Source organism: Jaculus jaculus, chromosome X (genome assembly GCF_020740685.1).
Source record: "Jaculus jaculus isolate mJacJac1 chromosome X, mJacJac1.mat.Y.cur, whole genome shotgun sequence".
Taxonomy (NCBI): domain Eukaryota; kingdom Metazoa; phylum Chordata; class Mammalia; order Rodentia; family Dipodidae; genus Jaculus; species Jaculus jaculus.
Genome location: NC_059125.1, coordinates 69,152,034 through 69,169,559, shown reverse-complemented (window position 1 = coordinate 69,169,559; position 17,526 = coordinate 69,152,034). Strand labels below are relative to the sequence as shown.

The 17,526-nt window shown below is 41.6% G+C and overlaps 1 protein-coding gene across 1 annotated transcript in view; it reads left to right on the top strand.

The window, feature by feature from the left end:
* The window catches only part of Magt1 (magnesium transporter 1), an 87,615-nt gene that overhangs the window by 57,731 nt on the left and 12,358 nt on the right, over positions 1-17,526 (top strand). Inside the window, exons 4-8 of the mRNA XM_004666977.2 lie at positions 3,236-3,376; positions 4,665-4,805; positions 7,642-7,731; positions 8,318-8,381; positions 16,580-16,654. Of these exons, the coding sequence (XP_004667034.1) occupies positions 3,236-3,376; positions 4,665-4,805; positions 7,642-7,731; positions 8,318-8,381; positions 16,580-16,654 (511 nt within the window). The remainder of the gene's footprint in view (positions 1-3,235; positions 3,377-4,664; positions 4,806-7,641; positions 7,732-8,317; positions 8,382-16,579; positions 16,655-17,526) is intronic.

Sequence of the window (17,526 nt, the reverse complement as noted above, 5' to 3'; positions counted from 1 at the left end):
TGCACATGGGATCTAATTTCTCCACACCCTTGCCAGCTCTTGTTTTCTGCTATTATTATATATGCATAGTAACCATTCCAATGAGTAAGAGTAGCATCTCATAATTTCTCTTTTTTGAAATATGGTCTCACTTCATTTATTTTGTTTTTTTAGATAAATAACTATCCCAGAAACTTGCTATGTAGCTGAGAATGACATTAAATTGCTTATCCTCTCACTCCCACATTCAGAATGTTGGGATCAGTCTGTCAATCACTAGACCCACCTTGGCCTTGAATTCTTGATACTTCTGACTGATCTCCTGCCTCAGCCTCCTGAATGCTTGGATTATAGGCATGTGCCACCTGTCTGTCCATTTGCCCATTTTGAGGGGGGAGGGGGGTTCAAGGTAGGGTCTTACTCTAGCCCAGGCTGAACTTGAACTCACTATTGTAGTCTCAGGATTGCCTATAGATTTTTTTTTTAAATATTCTTTTATTTATTTGAGAGGAGAGATGGGCAAGAGAGAGTATGTGTATAGGCACACCAGGGCCTCCTGCCACTGTAAATGAACTCCAGATATATGTGCCACTTTGTGCATCTGGCTTTATGTAAGTACTAGGAAATTGAAAGAAGGCCTTCAGGCTTTGCAATGAAGTGCCTTTAATCATTAAACCATCTTCCCTTGTTATTTGTTTATTTTTTGACATGGTTAGATGCCCAGCTAAATCCCAGCACTCAAGAGGTAGAGGTACAAGGATCTCTATGAGTTCGAGGCCACCCGGAGAATATATAGTGAATTCCAGGTCAGCCTGGGCTAGAACTATACCCTGTTTAAAAAAAAAAAAAAAAGAGCCCGGTGTGGTGGCACATGCCTTTAATCCTAGCACTTGGGAGGCAGAGGTAGGAGGATTGCCATGACTTCAAGGCCATCCTGAGACTTCGTAGTGAATTCAAAGTCAGCCTGAGCTACAGTGAGACCCTACCTCCAAAAGCCAAAAACAAACAAACCAAAAAATTAAAAGTAAATCGGGTAAATGAATGAAATTACAGTAATGATAATATATAGTTTTTGCTCATTTTTAAAAAAATTATTTATTTGAGAGTGACAGAGAGAGAGAGGGAAAGAGAAAGAGAGAGAGAGAATGGGCATGCCAGGGCTTTCAGCCACTGCAAATGAACCCCAGATGCATGCACCCCCCTGTGCATCTGGCTCACATGGGTCCTGGGGAGCTGAGCCTTGAACCGGCAAGCACCTAACTGCCAAGTCATCCCTCCAGCCCTAGTTTTTGCTCATTTTATCAATGTCAACTTTTGTCACAGATACAGGGAAATGAATATGTAACTTACATGGTGGATAAAAGTATAAATTGTTGGGCTGGAGATTGCTTAACAGTTAAGTTGCTTGCCTGTAAATCCTGTGGACCCATGTTAGACTGCCCAGATCCCACATAAGCCAAATGCACAAAGTGGACACATGCACAAGTTTGTTCATGCACACAAGGTGGCAAACACGTCTGGAGTTTGATTATAGTGGCTGGAGGCCCTGGTAGACCAATTCTCTCTCTCTTGCTCTCACTCTCTCTCATTTAACAAAAACAAGACCATTCTGTTGGGTTTGCCTAAAAAAAAAATGGTCAATAGTTATGGCCATTTTAGAAGGAGATGTGGCTCTATCCATTTTGGTATAAAAATGGGGTCTTGCTCTAGCCTAGGCTGGCCTTGAACTCATAGTGATTCTTCTACTTCTGCCTCCCAAGTGCCAGGATTAAAGGCATGCACCACCATACCCAGCTAAAATGCTTTTCTTTATTGTGTATATGTGTATGGTGTGTGTGCATGCACATGCCACGGCATACATATGCAAGTCTGAGAACAGCCTTGAAATGTTTGTCCTCTCCTTCCACCTTTTTTTGTTTTGTTTTGTTTTGTTTTTCAAGGTTCTCACTCTAGCCCAAGCTGACCTGGAATTCACTATGTAGTTTCAGGGTGGCCTCAAACTCACAGTGATCCTCCTACCTCTGCCTCCTAAGTGCTGGGATTAAAGGTATGTGCCACCATGCCCAGCTCCACCTTTTTTTTGAGACTGGGTCTGTCGTTTTTATTCTCTATGTGTACCAGTCTAGCTGGGCTTTGAGCTTCACATTCTCCTTGTTTTGCCTACCATTGTTGCAGATATGTTGGGATCACAGATGAAAACACCACTTTGCTTCCCCTTGGTGCTGGGGAATTGAACTTGGGCCTGCCTACCCAGGTTCAATTCCCAAGTCACCTATGTAAGTAAGATGCAAAAAGGGGAGCAAGCATCAGTGGCCTTTTTTATGCAAGAGAGAGAGGGAAAGAGAGTGAGAGAGATAATTGGTGCACCAGGGCCTCGAGCCCCTGTAATCAAACTCCAGACGTGTGAACCCCCTTGTGCACATGTGCAGCCTTGCACCCATGTATCACTTGTGTGTCTGTCTTACATGGGACCTGGAGAATTGATCATTAGTCATTAGACTTTGCAGGCAAGCGCCTTAACCACTAAGCCATCTCTCCAGCACAGTTTTTCAATTTTTTGAGGTAAGGTCTCACTCTAACCCATGCTGACCTTGAACTCACAGTGATCCTCCTACCTCTGCCTCCTGAGTGTTGAGATTAAAGGCAGATGCACCACCATGCCCAGCTAGAATCTGGTAATTGTTTGCAGTGGAAAGAGACCCTTGTATACCAGTAAACACAAACACACACAAACAAACAAATAATAATGATGAATTTAGCTTGGCATGGTGGCTAGCACCTTTAATCTCAGCACTTGGGAGGCAGAGGTAGGAGGATCACCGTGAGTTTGAGGCCATCCTGAGACTACATAGTGAATCCCAGGTCAGCTTAGGCAGAGCAAGACTCTACCTTGGAAAACCAAAAAAATAAAATGAATTTATATTTCTCACTCAAATACTTTATTTATGGACACATGAAGCCATCTGAAAACTTGCTCAGAAACTTTCCTCAGGCAAATCATTTAGACAGTCAAGTCATGGCCTTCTTTATTTGTGTAAAAAGCCTAAATTTCTGCTGAGCTGGTGGTACATACCTATAACTACAGCACTTAGGAAGCAGACAAGAGGATTGCTACAAGTTTGATTCCTGCCTCTACTTATAAAATTCCAAAATTTCAACTTATTAGTTGTTAATTTTTTTGAGGTAGGGTTTCACTCTAGTCCAGGCTAAGATTTTTTTTTTTGATAACTCATGTTTCTGTGATCTCTTTATTCAGCTAAACATGAATTCAGCTCCAACTTTCATCAACTTTCCTCCAAAAGGAAAACCCAAAAGGGCAGATACATATGAGTTGCAGGTGCGGGGGTTTTCAGCTGAGCAGATTGCCCGGTGGATTGCAGACAGAACTGATGTCAATGTAAGTTTCTTACGGATCTTGTCTTCATATCATTGGGGTAGTGTAATAATTTAGCAATGCTTTCATAAGTATCATTTAATAGATAAAATTGCAGAATTCCAAAGCAGCCTGTATTGAGTTTAGTCTGGAAACCATTCATCTGAACTTCTTAAGTCTATGGGTTATTGTATTGATTACTTTTCTTATTGCTGGCACAAAATACCTGACAAAAAGAACTTCCGGACAGTTTGAGGTTATAGCGCACTATGGTAGTGAAGGCAGGAGCATGAAACAGCTGCTCAGTCAGTATTCAGTCAGGAAAGCAAAGAGATAAATGCTCATGCTCAGCTTTCTTTCTCCTTATTTTAATCTGGTACTCCCGATTACAGGATGGTGCTGCCCACAGTTAGAGGTGGATCTTCCCACTACAGTTAACTCAATCTGGAAAACTCCCTCATAGACATGCATAGAGGTTTATCTCCTGGCTAATTCTAGATCCTGTCAAATGGACAGTCAGTATTAGCTGTCAGTTATCTAGCTGCCCTTGATTTTACTTTAGAAAAATAATTTTTTTTTTGAGGTAGGGTCTCGCTCTAGTCAAAGCTGACCTGGAATTCACTATGGAGTCTCAGGTTGGCCTCGAACTCACGGTGATCCTCCTCCCTCTGCCTCCGGAGTGCTAGGATTAAAGGCGTGTGCCACCACGCCTGGCAGAAAAACGTTTTGATTAACTGGGATGTTACACCTATTACATCTCATTTTAGGATGTAAAGTACACTATTTTGATTGGAATGAAATGAAGAAAGTATTTTTCCTGAAAATAAACACACTTTGCTTTAATTTCTTTCTTTTCAAAAATACTTCTAAAGCTGGGCGTGGTGGCACACACCTTTAATCCCAGCACTCGGGAGGCAGAGGTGGGAGGATTGCCATGAGTTCGAGGCCACCCTGAGACTCCATAGTGAATTCCAGGTCAGCCTGGGCTAGAGTAAGACCCTACCTCAAGAAACCCCCCCCAAAAAGAAAACAACCAAAAAAACTTTTATTTATGTATTTGAGAGAGAGACAGAGAAAGGAAAGGGGAGGGAAAGAGAATGGATACAACAGGACCTCCTGCTACTGCAAATGAACTCCAGGTACATGTGCCACCTTGTGCATCTGGCTTTATGTGGGTATGGGGGCGTTGAATGCAAGCAAGCAAGCACCTTTACTGCTGTGCCTTCTATCCAGCCCTGCTTTAATTTCATTATTATTTTATTAGGTAATACATTTCTTACTTAAAATGTTATTTTTTTCTTCTTTTTATTAGATTAGAGTAATTAGACCACCAAATTATGCTGGACCTCTTATGTTGGGATTGCTCTTGGCTGTTATTGGTGGGCTTGTGTACCTTCGAAGAAGCAATATGGAATTTCTTTTTAATAAAACTGGATGGGCTTTTGCAGCTTTGGTAAGTGAATTATGGGAGAAAATTTAATTGAAAAAGCTCCCGCCTGTTGTGCTGGTGCACGCCTTTAATCCCAGCACTCTGGAGGCAGAAGTAGGTAGATCACCGTGAGTTCGAGGCCACCCTGAGACTACATAGTGAATTCCAGGTTATCCTGAGCCAGAGTTAGACCCTACCTCAAAAAAACAAAAAGAAAAAGAGAAAGCTCCTAATAATATCCTTTTAGGTTACCTGTCTTTTGTTATGAAAAGACACTTTTTTTTTAATTAACAACTTAGATGATTATAAACAATATCCCATGGTTAATTCCCTCCCTCCCCCCACTTTTCCCTTTGAAACTCCATTCTCCATCATATCCCCTCCCCCTCTCAATCAGTCTCTCTTTTATTTTGATGTCATCCTCTTTTCCTCCTATTATGATGGTCTGGTGTAGGTAGTGTCAGGCACTGTGAGGTCATGGGTATCCACGCCATTTTGTGTCTGGAGGAGCACGTTGTAAGGAGTTCTGCCCTTCCTTTGGCTCTTACGTTCTTTCTGCAATGGACCCTGAGCCTTGGAAGGTGTGATAGAGATATTGCAGTGCTTAGCACTCCTGTCACTCTTCCCAGCACCATGATGCCTTCTGAGTCATCCCAAAGTCTCTGCCATCTGAAAAGAGAAGGTTCTGAACCAAAAGTGAGAGCAGCATTAATATATAGGTATGAACATTAAGAGAAGTGCTTACTGGGCAGTTAGATGAGCAGTGTATATACATTTAGTCAGACAGCAGCAGACTTTATACTCCTAGGGCTCATGACTACCCCTATTGTAGGTTTTCAGTATCAGGGATGTATTCCCTCCCATGGAGCGGGCCTCCGGTCCAATTAGAAGGCAGTTGGTTTCCACCATGACAGACGTGCCACTATTGCACCCATTGGCTCATTTGGCCTGGCTGGCCAAAGATAAGGCATGGAGTGTCCACTGTTGGGTATCTTCACTGGTGATTTCTCTTTCTGCCATTGAACTGCATGCAGAATGGCTTCTTCCAGCTTTCTGTCTGCTGTTATACATGGAGGAGGTTATCAGCTCAGTTCCTGCAGGATTTCTCAGTGGCCTTGCAGCCCTAGTATGTGGAGTCTTCAGCAATAGGTTCTTACCGTGTATTTCTGGTAAGAAACCAAGGGCCTTGGTAATGGCCTGTAATGTTTTGGGGGCATCAGGGACCTCCGTGGCCAACAACTCACTCGAAGGTATCCCATCCCTGGCACTGAACATTTTCTAGTAATAATCTACAGCTCCTGAGTGTTCCATTGTCTATAAAAGTAGGTTTCCATATGGTTTATTTATATCCTCTTAGATATTTTAAAATTATTTATTTATTTATTTATTTGAGAATGACAGACAGAGAGAGAAAGAGGCAGATAGAGAGAGGGAGAGAGAATGGGCCTCCAGCCACTGCAAACAAACTCCAGATGCGTGTGCCCCCTTGTGCATCTGGCTAACGTGGGTCCTGGGGAATTGAGCCTTGAACTGGAGTCATTGGGCTTCACATGCAAGCGCTTAACCAGTAAGGCATCTGTCCAGTCCTCCTCTTGGATTTTGATTAGCCCTCCCTCTGCCTTTCCTTTACTCAGTCTCTTCCCCTGACCTCACTTGGGCCTTTTCATCCCCATTAATCTATTTTTCTACTTACATATATACAACACCATGCTATTAAGTACTCCCCTCCCTTCCTGTCTCTTCACTTTATATCTCTTTTCTAGTTTACTGGCCTTTGCTACTGAGTTTTCTTCCTACTTACACAGAAGTCCAATCATCTGTAGCTAGGATCCACATATGAGAGAGAACATGTGATGCTTGGCTTTCTAGCCCTGGGTTACCTCACTTTCACTTTTTTTTGAGACAGGGTTTTATTCTATTTCCCAGGCTAACTTAGAACTCTGGGTAACCTGGCTGGCCTCAAACTCAGAGCAGTTTTCCTGCCTTAGCTAAAGTGCTGTGATTACTGATATGAGCCACCATGCCTGCCTGCATGTTTGTTGTTTGTGTTTTTTTGAGACAAGGTCTCTTTCCTTATTTCCTTTGCTCTCTTGGAATTCACTATGTAGACTATGCTGACTCCTGAGTTGGGATTACAGTCATGTGCCACCATGTCTAGTAACATCTTACATTTTCCTTCCCTAAGGAAAAGGATTTTTATGTGTTTTGCTTTCTTCCTTACTATCCATTTATTTTATCCATTCTCTCATTAAGATAATCAAACTGTCTAGGATTTTTTCTTGAAAATACTCTTCAAAACGATATTTTCATTTGGGCATGGTGGTGCATGCCTTTAATCCCAGCACTTGGGAGGCAGAGGTAGGAGGATCACTGTGAATTTGAGGCCACCCTGAGACTACGTAGTGAATTCCAAGTCAGCCTGACCTAGATTGAGACCCTACCTCGAAAAAAACAATATATATCAACACTCAATTTTGAAGTATCTCTCAGTTTAGGGATAATTTTAAAATCCCTTTTGAAATATTAATGAATTGTGATCATGTGGTGAAATATAAGCCTTAATAAAGAAATCATTTCTCTGGCCGCACATGGTGGCACAGGCCTTTAATTGTAGCACTCAGGAGGCAGAGGAAGGAGGATTGTCATTTGTTCAAGGCCACCCTGAGACTACATAGGGAATTCTAGGTCAGCCTGGGCTAGAGTGAGACCCTACCTTGAAAAATCAATTAAAAAAAGCAAAACAGAAATTTATCCAAAGAAAAATGTCATGTATTACCTAAGCATATAAACCTTTTATTTACTTACTGAACTAATCAAGATCGGACCAGCTGAGCTATGAATTCCATTCTTTTTTTCCTAGTGTTTCGTGCTTGCTATGACATCTGGTCAAATGTGGAACCATATAAGAGGACCACCATATGCTCATAAGAATCCCCACACAGGACATGTGGTAAGGGAACTTGAAGATTTCTTTCCATTGAATACTTACAGTTAACTTAATGATTGATTCTGTGAAACCAGTGCCAGCATATACATGAACTAGATGTAGTTTTTACTTTCCAATCTTTCAGTGTTGACAAGTCAGTTACAATGAGAGTGAGACCATGAAGTGCTCTTTAAAGTGGGAAGCTCCTTATTTCATATGTGAAGTCCTTTTGACTGGGCTGGCTAAGAATGAAAATTAACTTTCAGCTGTGTAGACTAATAAAGTACTTGAGCATCTACTCTTTCTAGGCACTGTACTAAGTATTAACAGATATGGTAACCAACAAGAAAAAATGGAGCCTCTGTCTTCATGCAGCCTAGATTATTGGACTTCTAGTTTTAGTATAACTACAACAAAGAAACCACAAGTAAATAATACAGAAAAGGCTTTTATGTTGATCCAACATTTACTAACAACAGAACTGAAGTATGGTACATGTTTAAGGTACATCAGATAAATTAATAATTTTAAAAGGTTTAACAGTCCATTTTAGATTTACAATACTAGAATGTAATATATATTTAAAGGTTCCATTTCTTTCTCCCCCCAGAATTATATCCATGGAAGTAGCCAAGCCCAGTTTGTAGCTGAAACACACATTGTTCTTCTGTTCAGTATCCTTTTTCATTGTCTAGATTGTTGCATTTTAATTTGCCCTTTTTCTTAAAATCTCATAGTTTCTGTACAGCATATGATTGGGACTGTTCTCCTAATGCAGGTTACAATATCCTTTGGGAATCATATTAATTGTGCTCTATTTAAAGAAGCCCAGTAAGTTGAAGAGTACCAGAGGCACACCTAAGTCTGATAAAGCCAGGTTTATTAGCTCATTCATATAAGGACATCTGCACAGCAGAGGAAGCCTTTTTAACAAAGAAAAGGTAGGATCGTAATGATTTGGGATACAGATGAAGCTTAGGTGATATTTAAATTCATGCATTATTTTGATGGGTTAAAAGCAAAGTTAGGGGCTGGCTATGCCACTCAGTGGTTGGACTACTTGATAGCGTGAGCAAGGTCCTGAGCTCAATCCTGGCCCCTTGCAGAGAAAAACAAAGCTCACTATAAAGGGGTCAGGACCAGGTCTGGACTGTGAAGTAGACTCAGGATTCTGTTTCCTTAGAAAGTTAAGATAAATGTAGGATTTTGTCTTTATAAACTTCTTATTTGAAGCTCTGTGCTTCCATTGGAAATTTAAGCTACTTAGAAATTATACTAGAAACTGAGTGACTTAACACCTCTAGGCAAGTGTATAGACTATTTATTCTCAGGATGGTCTCAAACTCATGGCAATCCTCCTACCTCTGCCTCTGAAGTGCTGGGTTAAAGGCATATACCACCACACCTAGATCAAAATTTCTTTATTTATTTTTTTGTGTTTATTTATTTATTTATTAGAGCGAGTGGGCAGGTGGAGAGAGAAAGATTGAGAGAAAGGGCACACCAGGGACTTTAGCCACTGCAGATGAATTCCAGAGACATGTACTACCTGTGCATCTGGCTTAGGTAGGTTGTGGGGAATCAAACCTGGGTCCTTTAGCTTTGTAGGCAAGTGCCTTAACCACTAAGCCGTCTCTCCAGCCCATAATTTCTTTTAATCTTTTTTTTTTTTCACTTGTATTGTGAGGCTGGCCTGGAACTCATGGTGAGCCACCTACTTGTCCTCTTGAGTGCTGGGATTAAAGGTATGCACTGCCATGCCTGGCTATTTATTTATGAGGAAGGATCTCACTCTAGCCCAGGGTGACTATGTAGTCTCAGGCTGGTCTCGAACTCACAGTGATCCTCCTACCTCTGCTTCATGAGTGCTTGGATTAAAGACATGCACCACCACATCCTGCTTTATTTATTTTTTAAGAGAGAGAGAATAGACACACCATGGCTTCTAGCCACTGCAAACAAACTTCAGATGCATGTGTCACCTTGTGCATCTGTCTTTACATGCATACTGGGGAACTGAAGCTGGGTCCTTTGGCTTTGACAGAACGTGTCTCAACTACTAAGCCATCTCTCCAGCCCCATCTATCCTTCTTTCTTTCTTTCTTTCTTTCTTTCTTTCTTTCTTTCTTTCTTTCTTTCTTTCTTTCTTTCTCTCTTTCTTTCTCTCTTTATTTCTCTCTCTCTTTCTTTCTCTCTTTCTTTCTCTTTCTTTCTCTCTCTCTCTCTCTCTCTCTCCTCCCTCCCTCCCTCCCTCCCTCCCTCCCTCCCTCCCTCCCTTCCTTCCTTCCTTCCTTCCTTCCTAACTTCTTTCTTTCTTTCTTTCTTTCTTTCTTTCTTTCTTTCTTTCTTTCTTTCTTTCTTTCTTTCTTACTTTCTTTCTTTCTTTCTTTCTTTCTTTCTTTCTTTTCTGTTTGGTGCTTTTGAGGTAGGGTCTTACTCTAGCCCAGACTGACCCGAAGTTCACTATGTAGTTTCAGGATGGCTTCTAACTCACAGCAGTCCTCCTACCTCTGCCTCTTGAGTGCTAGGATTAAATTAGGTGTGTGCCACCATGCCCAGCTTTTTTTTTGTTTTGTTTTGTTTTGTTTTGTTTTGGTTTGGTTTGGTTTTTCGAGGTAGGGTCTCACACTAGCCCAGGCTGACCTGGAATTCACTATGTAGTCTCAGGGTGGTCTCGAACTCACGGCAATCCTCCTACCTCTGCCTCCCGAGTGCTGGGATTAAAGGCATGTGCCACCACACCCGGCTTTGTTTTGTTTTGTTTTGTAATTGAGGCAGGGACTCATATATGAATTTAGACTCTGTAGCTGAGAATGACCTCAAAATTTTTAATTATTATTAACAACTTCCATTATTGTAAACAATATCCTATGGTAATGCCCCCCCTACTTTCCCCTTTAAAACTCCATTCTCCATCATATCCCCTCCCCCTCTCAATCAGTCTCTCTTTTATTTTGATGTCATCATCTTTTCCTCCCAGAATGATGGTCTTGTGTAGGTAGTGTCAGGCACTGTGAGGTCATGGATATCCAGGCCATTTTGTGTCTGGAGGAGCACGTTGTATGGAGTCCTACCCTTCCTTTGGCTCTTACATTCTTTCTGCTACCTCTTCTGCAATGGACCCTGAGCCTCGGAAGGTGTGATAGAGATAGAGCAGTGCTGGACCTTGAACTTTTGATACTCCTACCACCACTGTCCAGGTGCTGGCATTACAGCCTTGTGCCACTATGCCTAGTTCTCAATGACATAATTTCAAGCAGTTTGTGATTTTAAGAGTGGCATTCTCTAGTGAATAAGAAAGCAATAATCACAGATTCAGGTTTCTTAGTATTTTCCCATCTGTGCCATGTCCTAAGGAGAATATTTCTAGTGAACTGTGTAGCTGCTTTACATTTGTGTTGTTCAACCCTCTTGAATGTCAGGGAAGAATTTGGCTTTCTTATCACAAAGCAGTTTTTACTTTCTAACATCTGAAAACAGATTCCTCTATAAGCTGTAAAAATAGGTAAAAATGATCCAGTTATGGTGGTATATGCCTTTAATTCCAGCACTTGGGAGGTAGAGGTAGGTGGATCACCATAATGTCAAGGCTGCTCTGAGACTACATAGTGACTTTTAGGTCAGCCTGGGCTAGAGTGAGATCCTACCTTGAAAATAAAAAAAGAAAGAAAGAAAGAAAAAGAAAAATAAGAATGGCATCAAATAAGTATGATTCAAAATTCACAGTTCAGGTTAAGTTCCAAAAATTGCATGTGGAGGCTGAGGTAGGAGGATCCCCATGAGTTTGAAGCCAGCCTGGGGCTACAGAGTGAGTTGAAGTTTAGCCAAGCTAGAGTGAGAACCTGTCTTGGGAAAAAGAAGATCCTAAATGGTTTTTTTTTTTTTTTTTTTTTTTTCAGGATAGGGCCTCACTCTCTAGCCCAGGCTGAGACCTCTAATTCACTATGTAGTCTCAGGGTAGCCTTGACTTCACAGCCATCTACCTACCTCTACCTCCCAAGTTCTGCGATTAAAGGTGTATGTCACCATGCCTGGCCTAAGTGCTTTGAAATCAAAAAATATTTGAGGAGCCGGGCGTGGTGGTACACACCTTCAGTCCCAGCACTCGGGAGGCAGAGGTAGGAGGATCGCTCTGAGTTCAAGGCTACCCTGAGACTACATAGTGGATTCCAGGTCAGTCTGGGCCAGAGTGAGACCCTACCTTGAAAAACCAAAAAAAAAAAATATTTGAGGGATGGAGAGATGGCTTAGCAGTTAAGGAGCTTGCCTGCATAATTTAGGACTCATGTTGGACTCTCCAGGTCCCACGTAAGCCAGATGCACAATATAACACAAGGTCACAAGTGTGCACAAGATGACACACACGTCTAGAGTTCGATTATAGTGGCTGTAGGCCCTGGACCAACAATTCTCCCTCTTTCTCTCTAGTAAAAAAAATTAAGAAAATATATTTTAAGTAACTACCCTTCAGAAAGTTTCAGATTTTAGGTTAGGGAGATGGCTCAATGGATAAAGTACTTGCCACTCAAACCTGACTACCCAAGTTTGATCTCCAGACCCTGGGTTGCAGTCAGGTTCATATTTCTAGTAGAAGTCACTTAACCAAGAGCAGCTTGTGGGAAAAAAGAAGTTTATTTTGGTTTACAGGCTCGAGGGGAAGCTCCACAATGGCAGGGGAAAATGATGGCATGAGCAGAGGGTAGACATCACCCCCTGGCCAATATAAGGTGGACAATAGCAACAGGAGAGTGTGCCAAACACTGGCAAGGGGAAACTGGCTATAACACCCATAAGCCCGCCCCCAACAATACACTGCCTCTAGGAGGCGTTAATTCCCAAATCTCCATCAGCTGGGAACCTAGCATTCAGAACACCTAAGTTTATGGGGGACACCTGAATCAAACCACCACGCCCTGTATCTAAAAAATGCTGATAGCCGGGCATGGTGGTGCACACCTTTAATCCCAGTACTTGGGAGGCAGAGGTAGGAGGATCGCCGTGAGTTCAAGGCCACCCTGAGACTCCATAGTGAATTCCAGGTCAGCCTGGGCTAGAGTGAGACCCTACTTCGAAAAACCAAAAATCAAATAAAATTTAAAAAAGCTGAGCCAGGTGTGGTGGTGTATGCCTTTAATCCCAGCACTAGACAGGCAGAGATAGAGAGAATGCCATGAGTTCTAGGCCACCATGAGACTACATAATGAATTCCAGGTCAACCTGGGCTAGAGCAAGACTGTGCATTGAAAAAAAAAAAAAAAAAGCTGAAAGCCATGGTGGGTCTTTGTGTAATCCCAGCATGCTGACAGCGAGAGACAGAGACAGGAAAAATTCTCAAAAGGTCATAGCAAATGCAGTAAAGAAAACAACAGCAGAGTGAGATCTAGAGAAGCCCTACTGACCCAAAAGTTTTCCTCTGACCTCTACACGTACACCCAATGCACACTCAAGAAAAGCTTTGTTTTTCTTTTAAGTTTCTACTTTCAATCCTTCCTGGTGGCTCATGTGTTTAATCCTAGCACTTGGAAAGCTGATGTAGTTTAAGGAAGGCCAAAGTAGGAGGATAGCTAAGAATTTGAGGGCAACCTGGGACTACCGAGTGAGATCCAGGTCAGCCTGGATTAGAAGACCATACCTTGAGAAAAAAACTGAAAAAAATAAAGGCAGTTGCTGGCAACATGGCTCAGTGATTAAGGTGCTTGCCTGCAAAGCCTAAGGACCAGAGTTTGATTCCCTGGTACCTTTGTAAAGCTGATGCACAAGGTGGCGCATGCCTATGGAGTTCATTTGCAGTAGCTAGAGGTCCTGGTGTGCCCTTTCTCTCTCTATCTGCCCCTTATACTCTCTTCCATAAATACATAAATAAAATATTTTTAAAGAGATAGAAATATGTAAAACCTACATGTGAACATGTATATACATACAAACAAAGCAAAGCCAATAGAAATGTCCTCTTTAGTAAATGTTTATGTATTTTAGTGTGTCGTTGATTAGGGAGATTTTAAGAGAAACATTCCTTAAAAATTACTGATATTTTTTCAGTGCTGAGAATCAAATCCAGGACTTTGCACATGGTGGGTGAATACTATGCCTCTACACTATATCCCCACCTTCTGTCACATTCATATCACTATGTGTTGTTTCTTTTCTTTCTTTCTTTTTTTTTGTTTTTTCGAGGTAGGGTCTTACTCTGGCTCAGGCTGGCCTGGAATTCACTATGTAGGCTCAGGCTGGCCTCAGACTCACAGTGATCCTCCTACCTCTGCCTCCCGAGTGCTGGGATTAAAGGCGTGCGCCACCACGCCCAACTCACTGTATTTTTTTTTTAAGTGTGTGCCATCACTCCCGGCAGCTTTTGCTTTTTTGTTTTTTCTTTTTTTTTTAATTAATTATTTATTTATTTATTTGAGAGCGACAGACACAGAAAGACAGATAGAGGGAGGAAGAGAGAATGGGCGCGCCAGGGCTTCCAGCCTCTGCAAACGAACTCCAGACGCATGCGCCCCCTTGTGCATCTGGCTAACGTGGGACCTGGGGAACTGAGCCTCGAACCGGGGTCCTTAGGCTTCACAGGCAAGCACTTAACTGCTAAGCCATCTCTCCAGCCCTCGACTCACTGTACTTTTTAACGAGCATCTTCACTTTTCATAGGCAAAGATATAGTTGGTATGAAGTTTTGTGTCTTAATATATATGTGCATTTTCTGTAATGTATGTCCTTCATAGTTACAAACATACACAATGGGGTAGGAATATAGATCAGTAGTCGATCTAGCACATATGAGGCCGTAGGTTCAATCCCCAATGTCAAAAAAAATACATGATGTTTGTAGAAATCTTAAAATACAGACAAGAAAAGAGAAAAATAGTCACTTTTGATGTTTCATGTAATATATATGTCATAATATAATTGTCCAATTAATGAACATTACAAAGAATTTTTGTTTTTTGCTTTTCGAGGTAGGGTCTCACTCTAGCCCAGGCTGACCTGGAATTCATTATGTAGTCTCAGGTTAGCCTCAAACTCATGGTGATTCTCCTACCTCTGCCTCCTGATTGTTAGGATTAAAGGCAGGCGCCACCATGCCCAGCACAAAGAATTTTTTTTTTCTTTTTCTTTTGGTTCTTCGAGGTAGGGTCTCATTCTAGCCTAGGCTAACCTGGAATTCACTATGTATTCTCAGGCTGGCCTCTAACTTATGGCAATCCTCCTACCTCTGCTTCCTAAATGCTAGGATTAAAGGCGTGCGTCACCACGCCCAATGCAAAGAATGTTTCATAGGAGATATAAAATAATTTAGCATGTTTCTGAATTCATAGAAGATTCAAGACAAATTGTAGGAATTTGCTCTTGCTTGTTTTTTTCCAGACAGGTTTGCACTATGTAGCCCAAACTAGCCTCAAGCTCTGCATCCTCCTGTCTTGTCTATCCTGCCAGTTGCTGGGATTATAGGCATGTACCATCACACCTGGTATTGTCTGTTGATCTTGATGTGATGCCTAAATTATTTTCCAAAATGACTTTTTTTCTTCATTATTTTGGGTAAGGTCTAACTCTAGCCTAGGTTGACCTAGAATTGACTATGTAGTCTCAGGGTGGCCTTGTACTCACAGCAATCCTCCTACCTCTACTTCCAGAGTAGTGGGATTAAAGGTGTGCATCACCACACCTGGCAACCATCAAACTTTTTACTACTCATTATTAGATTTCAAGATGCTTCTTTTGATTCATTTTCACTTAAAATCACCACAATAACTCATGAGGCTGAAAAGATGCTCATCCCCATAAAAAATATGCTGAAAGTGTAAGCAACCACATCGATAAGAAAATTAATAATTTCCTGTATAGACGAATACATCAGACCAAAATGACTAACCAACTTGCTACTTTCAGTGGGCAAGCAAATGAATTTCAGTACTTATGTAGCTTTTTATGTCTTGTGCCATCAGCTTATTCAGAGCATCTGTATCCAAAATACATCTATATATAAGACAAAACAAACCCCTGCTTGCTGGTGACATGGATTAAAAAAGAATCTTCTTTTTGGATATTACTGTCCTGAGTTTGATCAACACACTTAGGGGCTAGCAGGCACAGGGCAAGGTTTTTAAATGAGGCCGTTCAGTCCACTGGGCTGTCACCCAGCAGTTCATTTTCCACAGAGGTGATTTGTTACAAGAGGGAAGGGTCTTCCTCAGAGGTACCCATCTTTTCTTGGGAGAGTAACACAGCCATAAGCTTTCTGCAGCTCAGCCTAAGCCTTGTAGCCTGAAAGGAAAGGGGGGGGGGGAGGATGTCTCCTGTAGTGCCAGAGGAAGCAAGACATATTCAAATTTCAGAGTGACATTTAATAATGATTATATAATTATTTCCTTGTTTGTATCTGCCACTGGTATAAGCTTATCTGTATTTTTCCCAACTTTGAAACTCTAACAATGAATAAGGCCTGCCATATAACAGGCAATATTAATAAAACTTGAGAGAACTAGTAAATGAGGGCTGGGGAGCTGACTCAGTGGGTAAATTACTTGCTACATATATATGTCAATTTGTGTCTGATCAGATTCCCAGAACCCTTATAAAGCATCTGTAATCCCAGTGCACCTAATGGCAAAACAGGACAATCCCTAGAAGCTCTCAGGCAAGGTAGCATGGTGAATGCAATGAGACCCTGTCTCAAGCAGGGTGGAAGGTGAGTCCAACATCTGAGATTGTCCTCGACCACGCTTACACTGTGGCATGTGTGGGTACACATGAACACACACAAAAGAAAAGAAGGCATATACTTATTCATTTTCTTCATGAAAATTTTGGAATAATAAAATGCTATGTCTTTTATCACTCTATGGATTTCTCCTTAAACAGTTATTCTAAGATGGTGGGGTTACCTTGGGAATGGTGCTTTTGTGTGAAGCTGCTACCTCTGACATGGATATTGGGAAGCGAAAACGTAAGTTATATGTCAATGTAGCTGTGTTCTGCCTTTACTACAAGAAACAAAATAATTACCCTTTTCTCCTTAGCTATAGGATGAGCATGATATTTTATTCCTTTTCTATTATAAAAATAACATATGGCTGGGCATTTTGGCTCCCGCCTTTAATCCCAGCACTTGGGAAGCAGAGGTAGGTAGATTGTCCTAAGTTCAAAGCCACCCTGAGACTATATAGTGAATTCCAGGTCAGCCTGGGTAAGAGTGAAACCATCCCTCAAAAGAATAATAAATAAATAAAAATACAAAGAAGAAAATGAGTGGGGTTATAACTCAGTGGTAGAGTACTTGCCTAGAGTGTACTAGACTCTAGATTTCATTCTCAGTATTATAAAACAAAACTAGGGCTGGGGATGTGACTCAGTGGTAGAATATGTGCAGGGCTTGGGTTTGATTGATTCCCCAGTGTCTCAGGAAAAAAAAAAAAAAAACACATCAAAACAAAACTAGGCTGGGAGCGGTGGCACATGCTTTTAATCCCAGCACTTGGGAGCCAGAGGTAGGAGGATCGCTGTGAGTTCGAGGTTACCCTGAGCCTACATAGTGAATTCCAGATCAGCCTGGGCTACAGTGTGACCCTACCTCAAAACAAAACTGAATGTGCAGGTCTGGGGATATGACTCAATGATAATGTATTTAATTTACATGGATGAGGCCCTAGATTCTACCTCCAGCACTACAAGTGTGTGTGTGTGTGTGTGTGTGTGTGTGTGTGAGAGAGAGAGAGAGAGAGAGAGAGACAGAGACAGAGAGAGAGAGAGAGTAAATAACTGCTTTTAAAACTGGAATTAAGCACTTGGGGGGAAGAGGCAGGAGGACTACCACAAGTC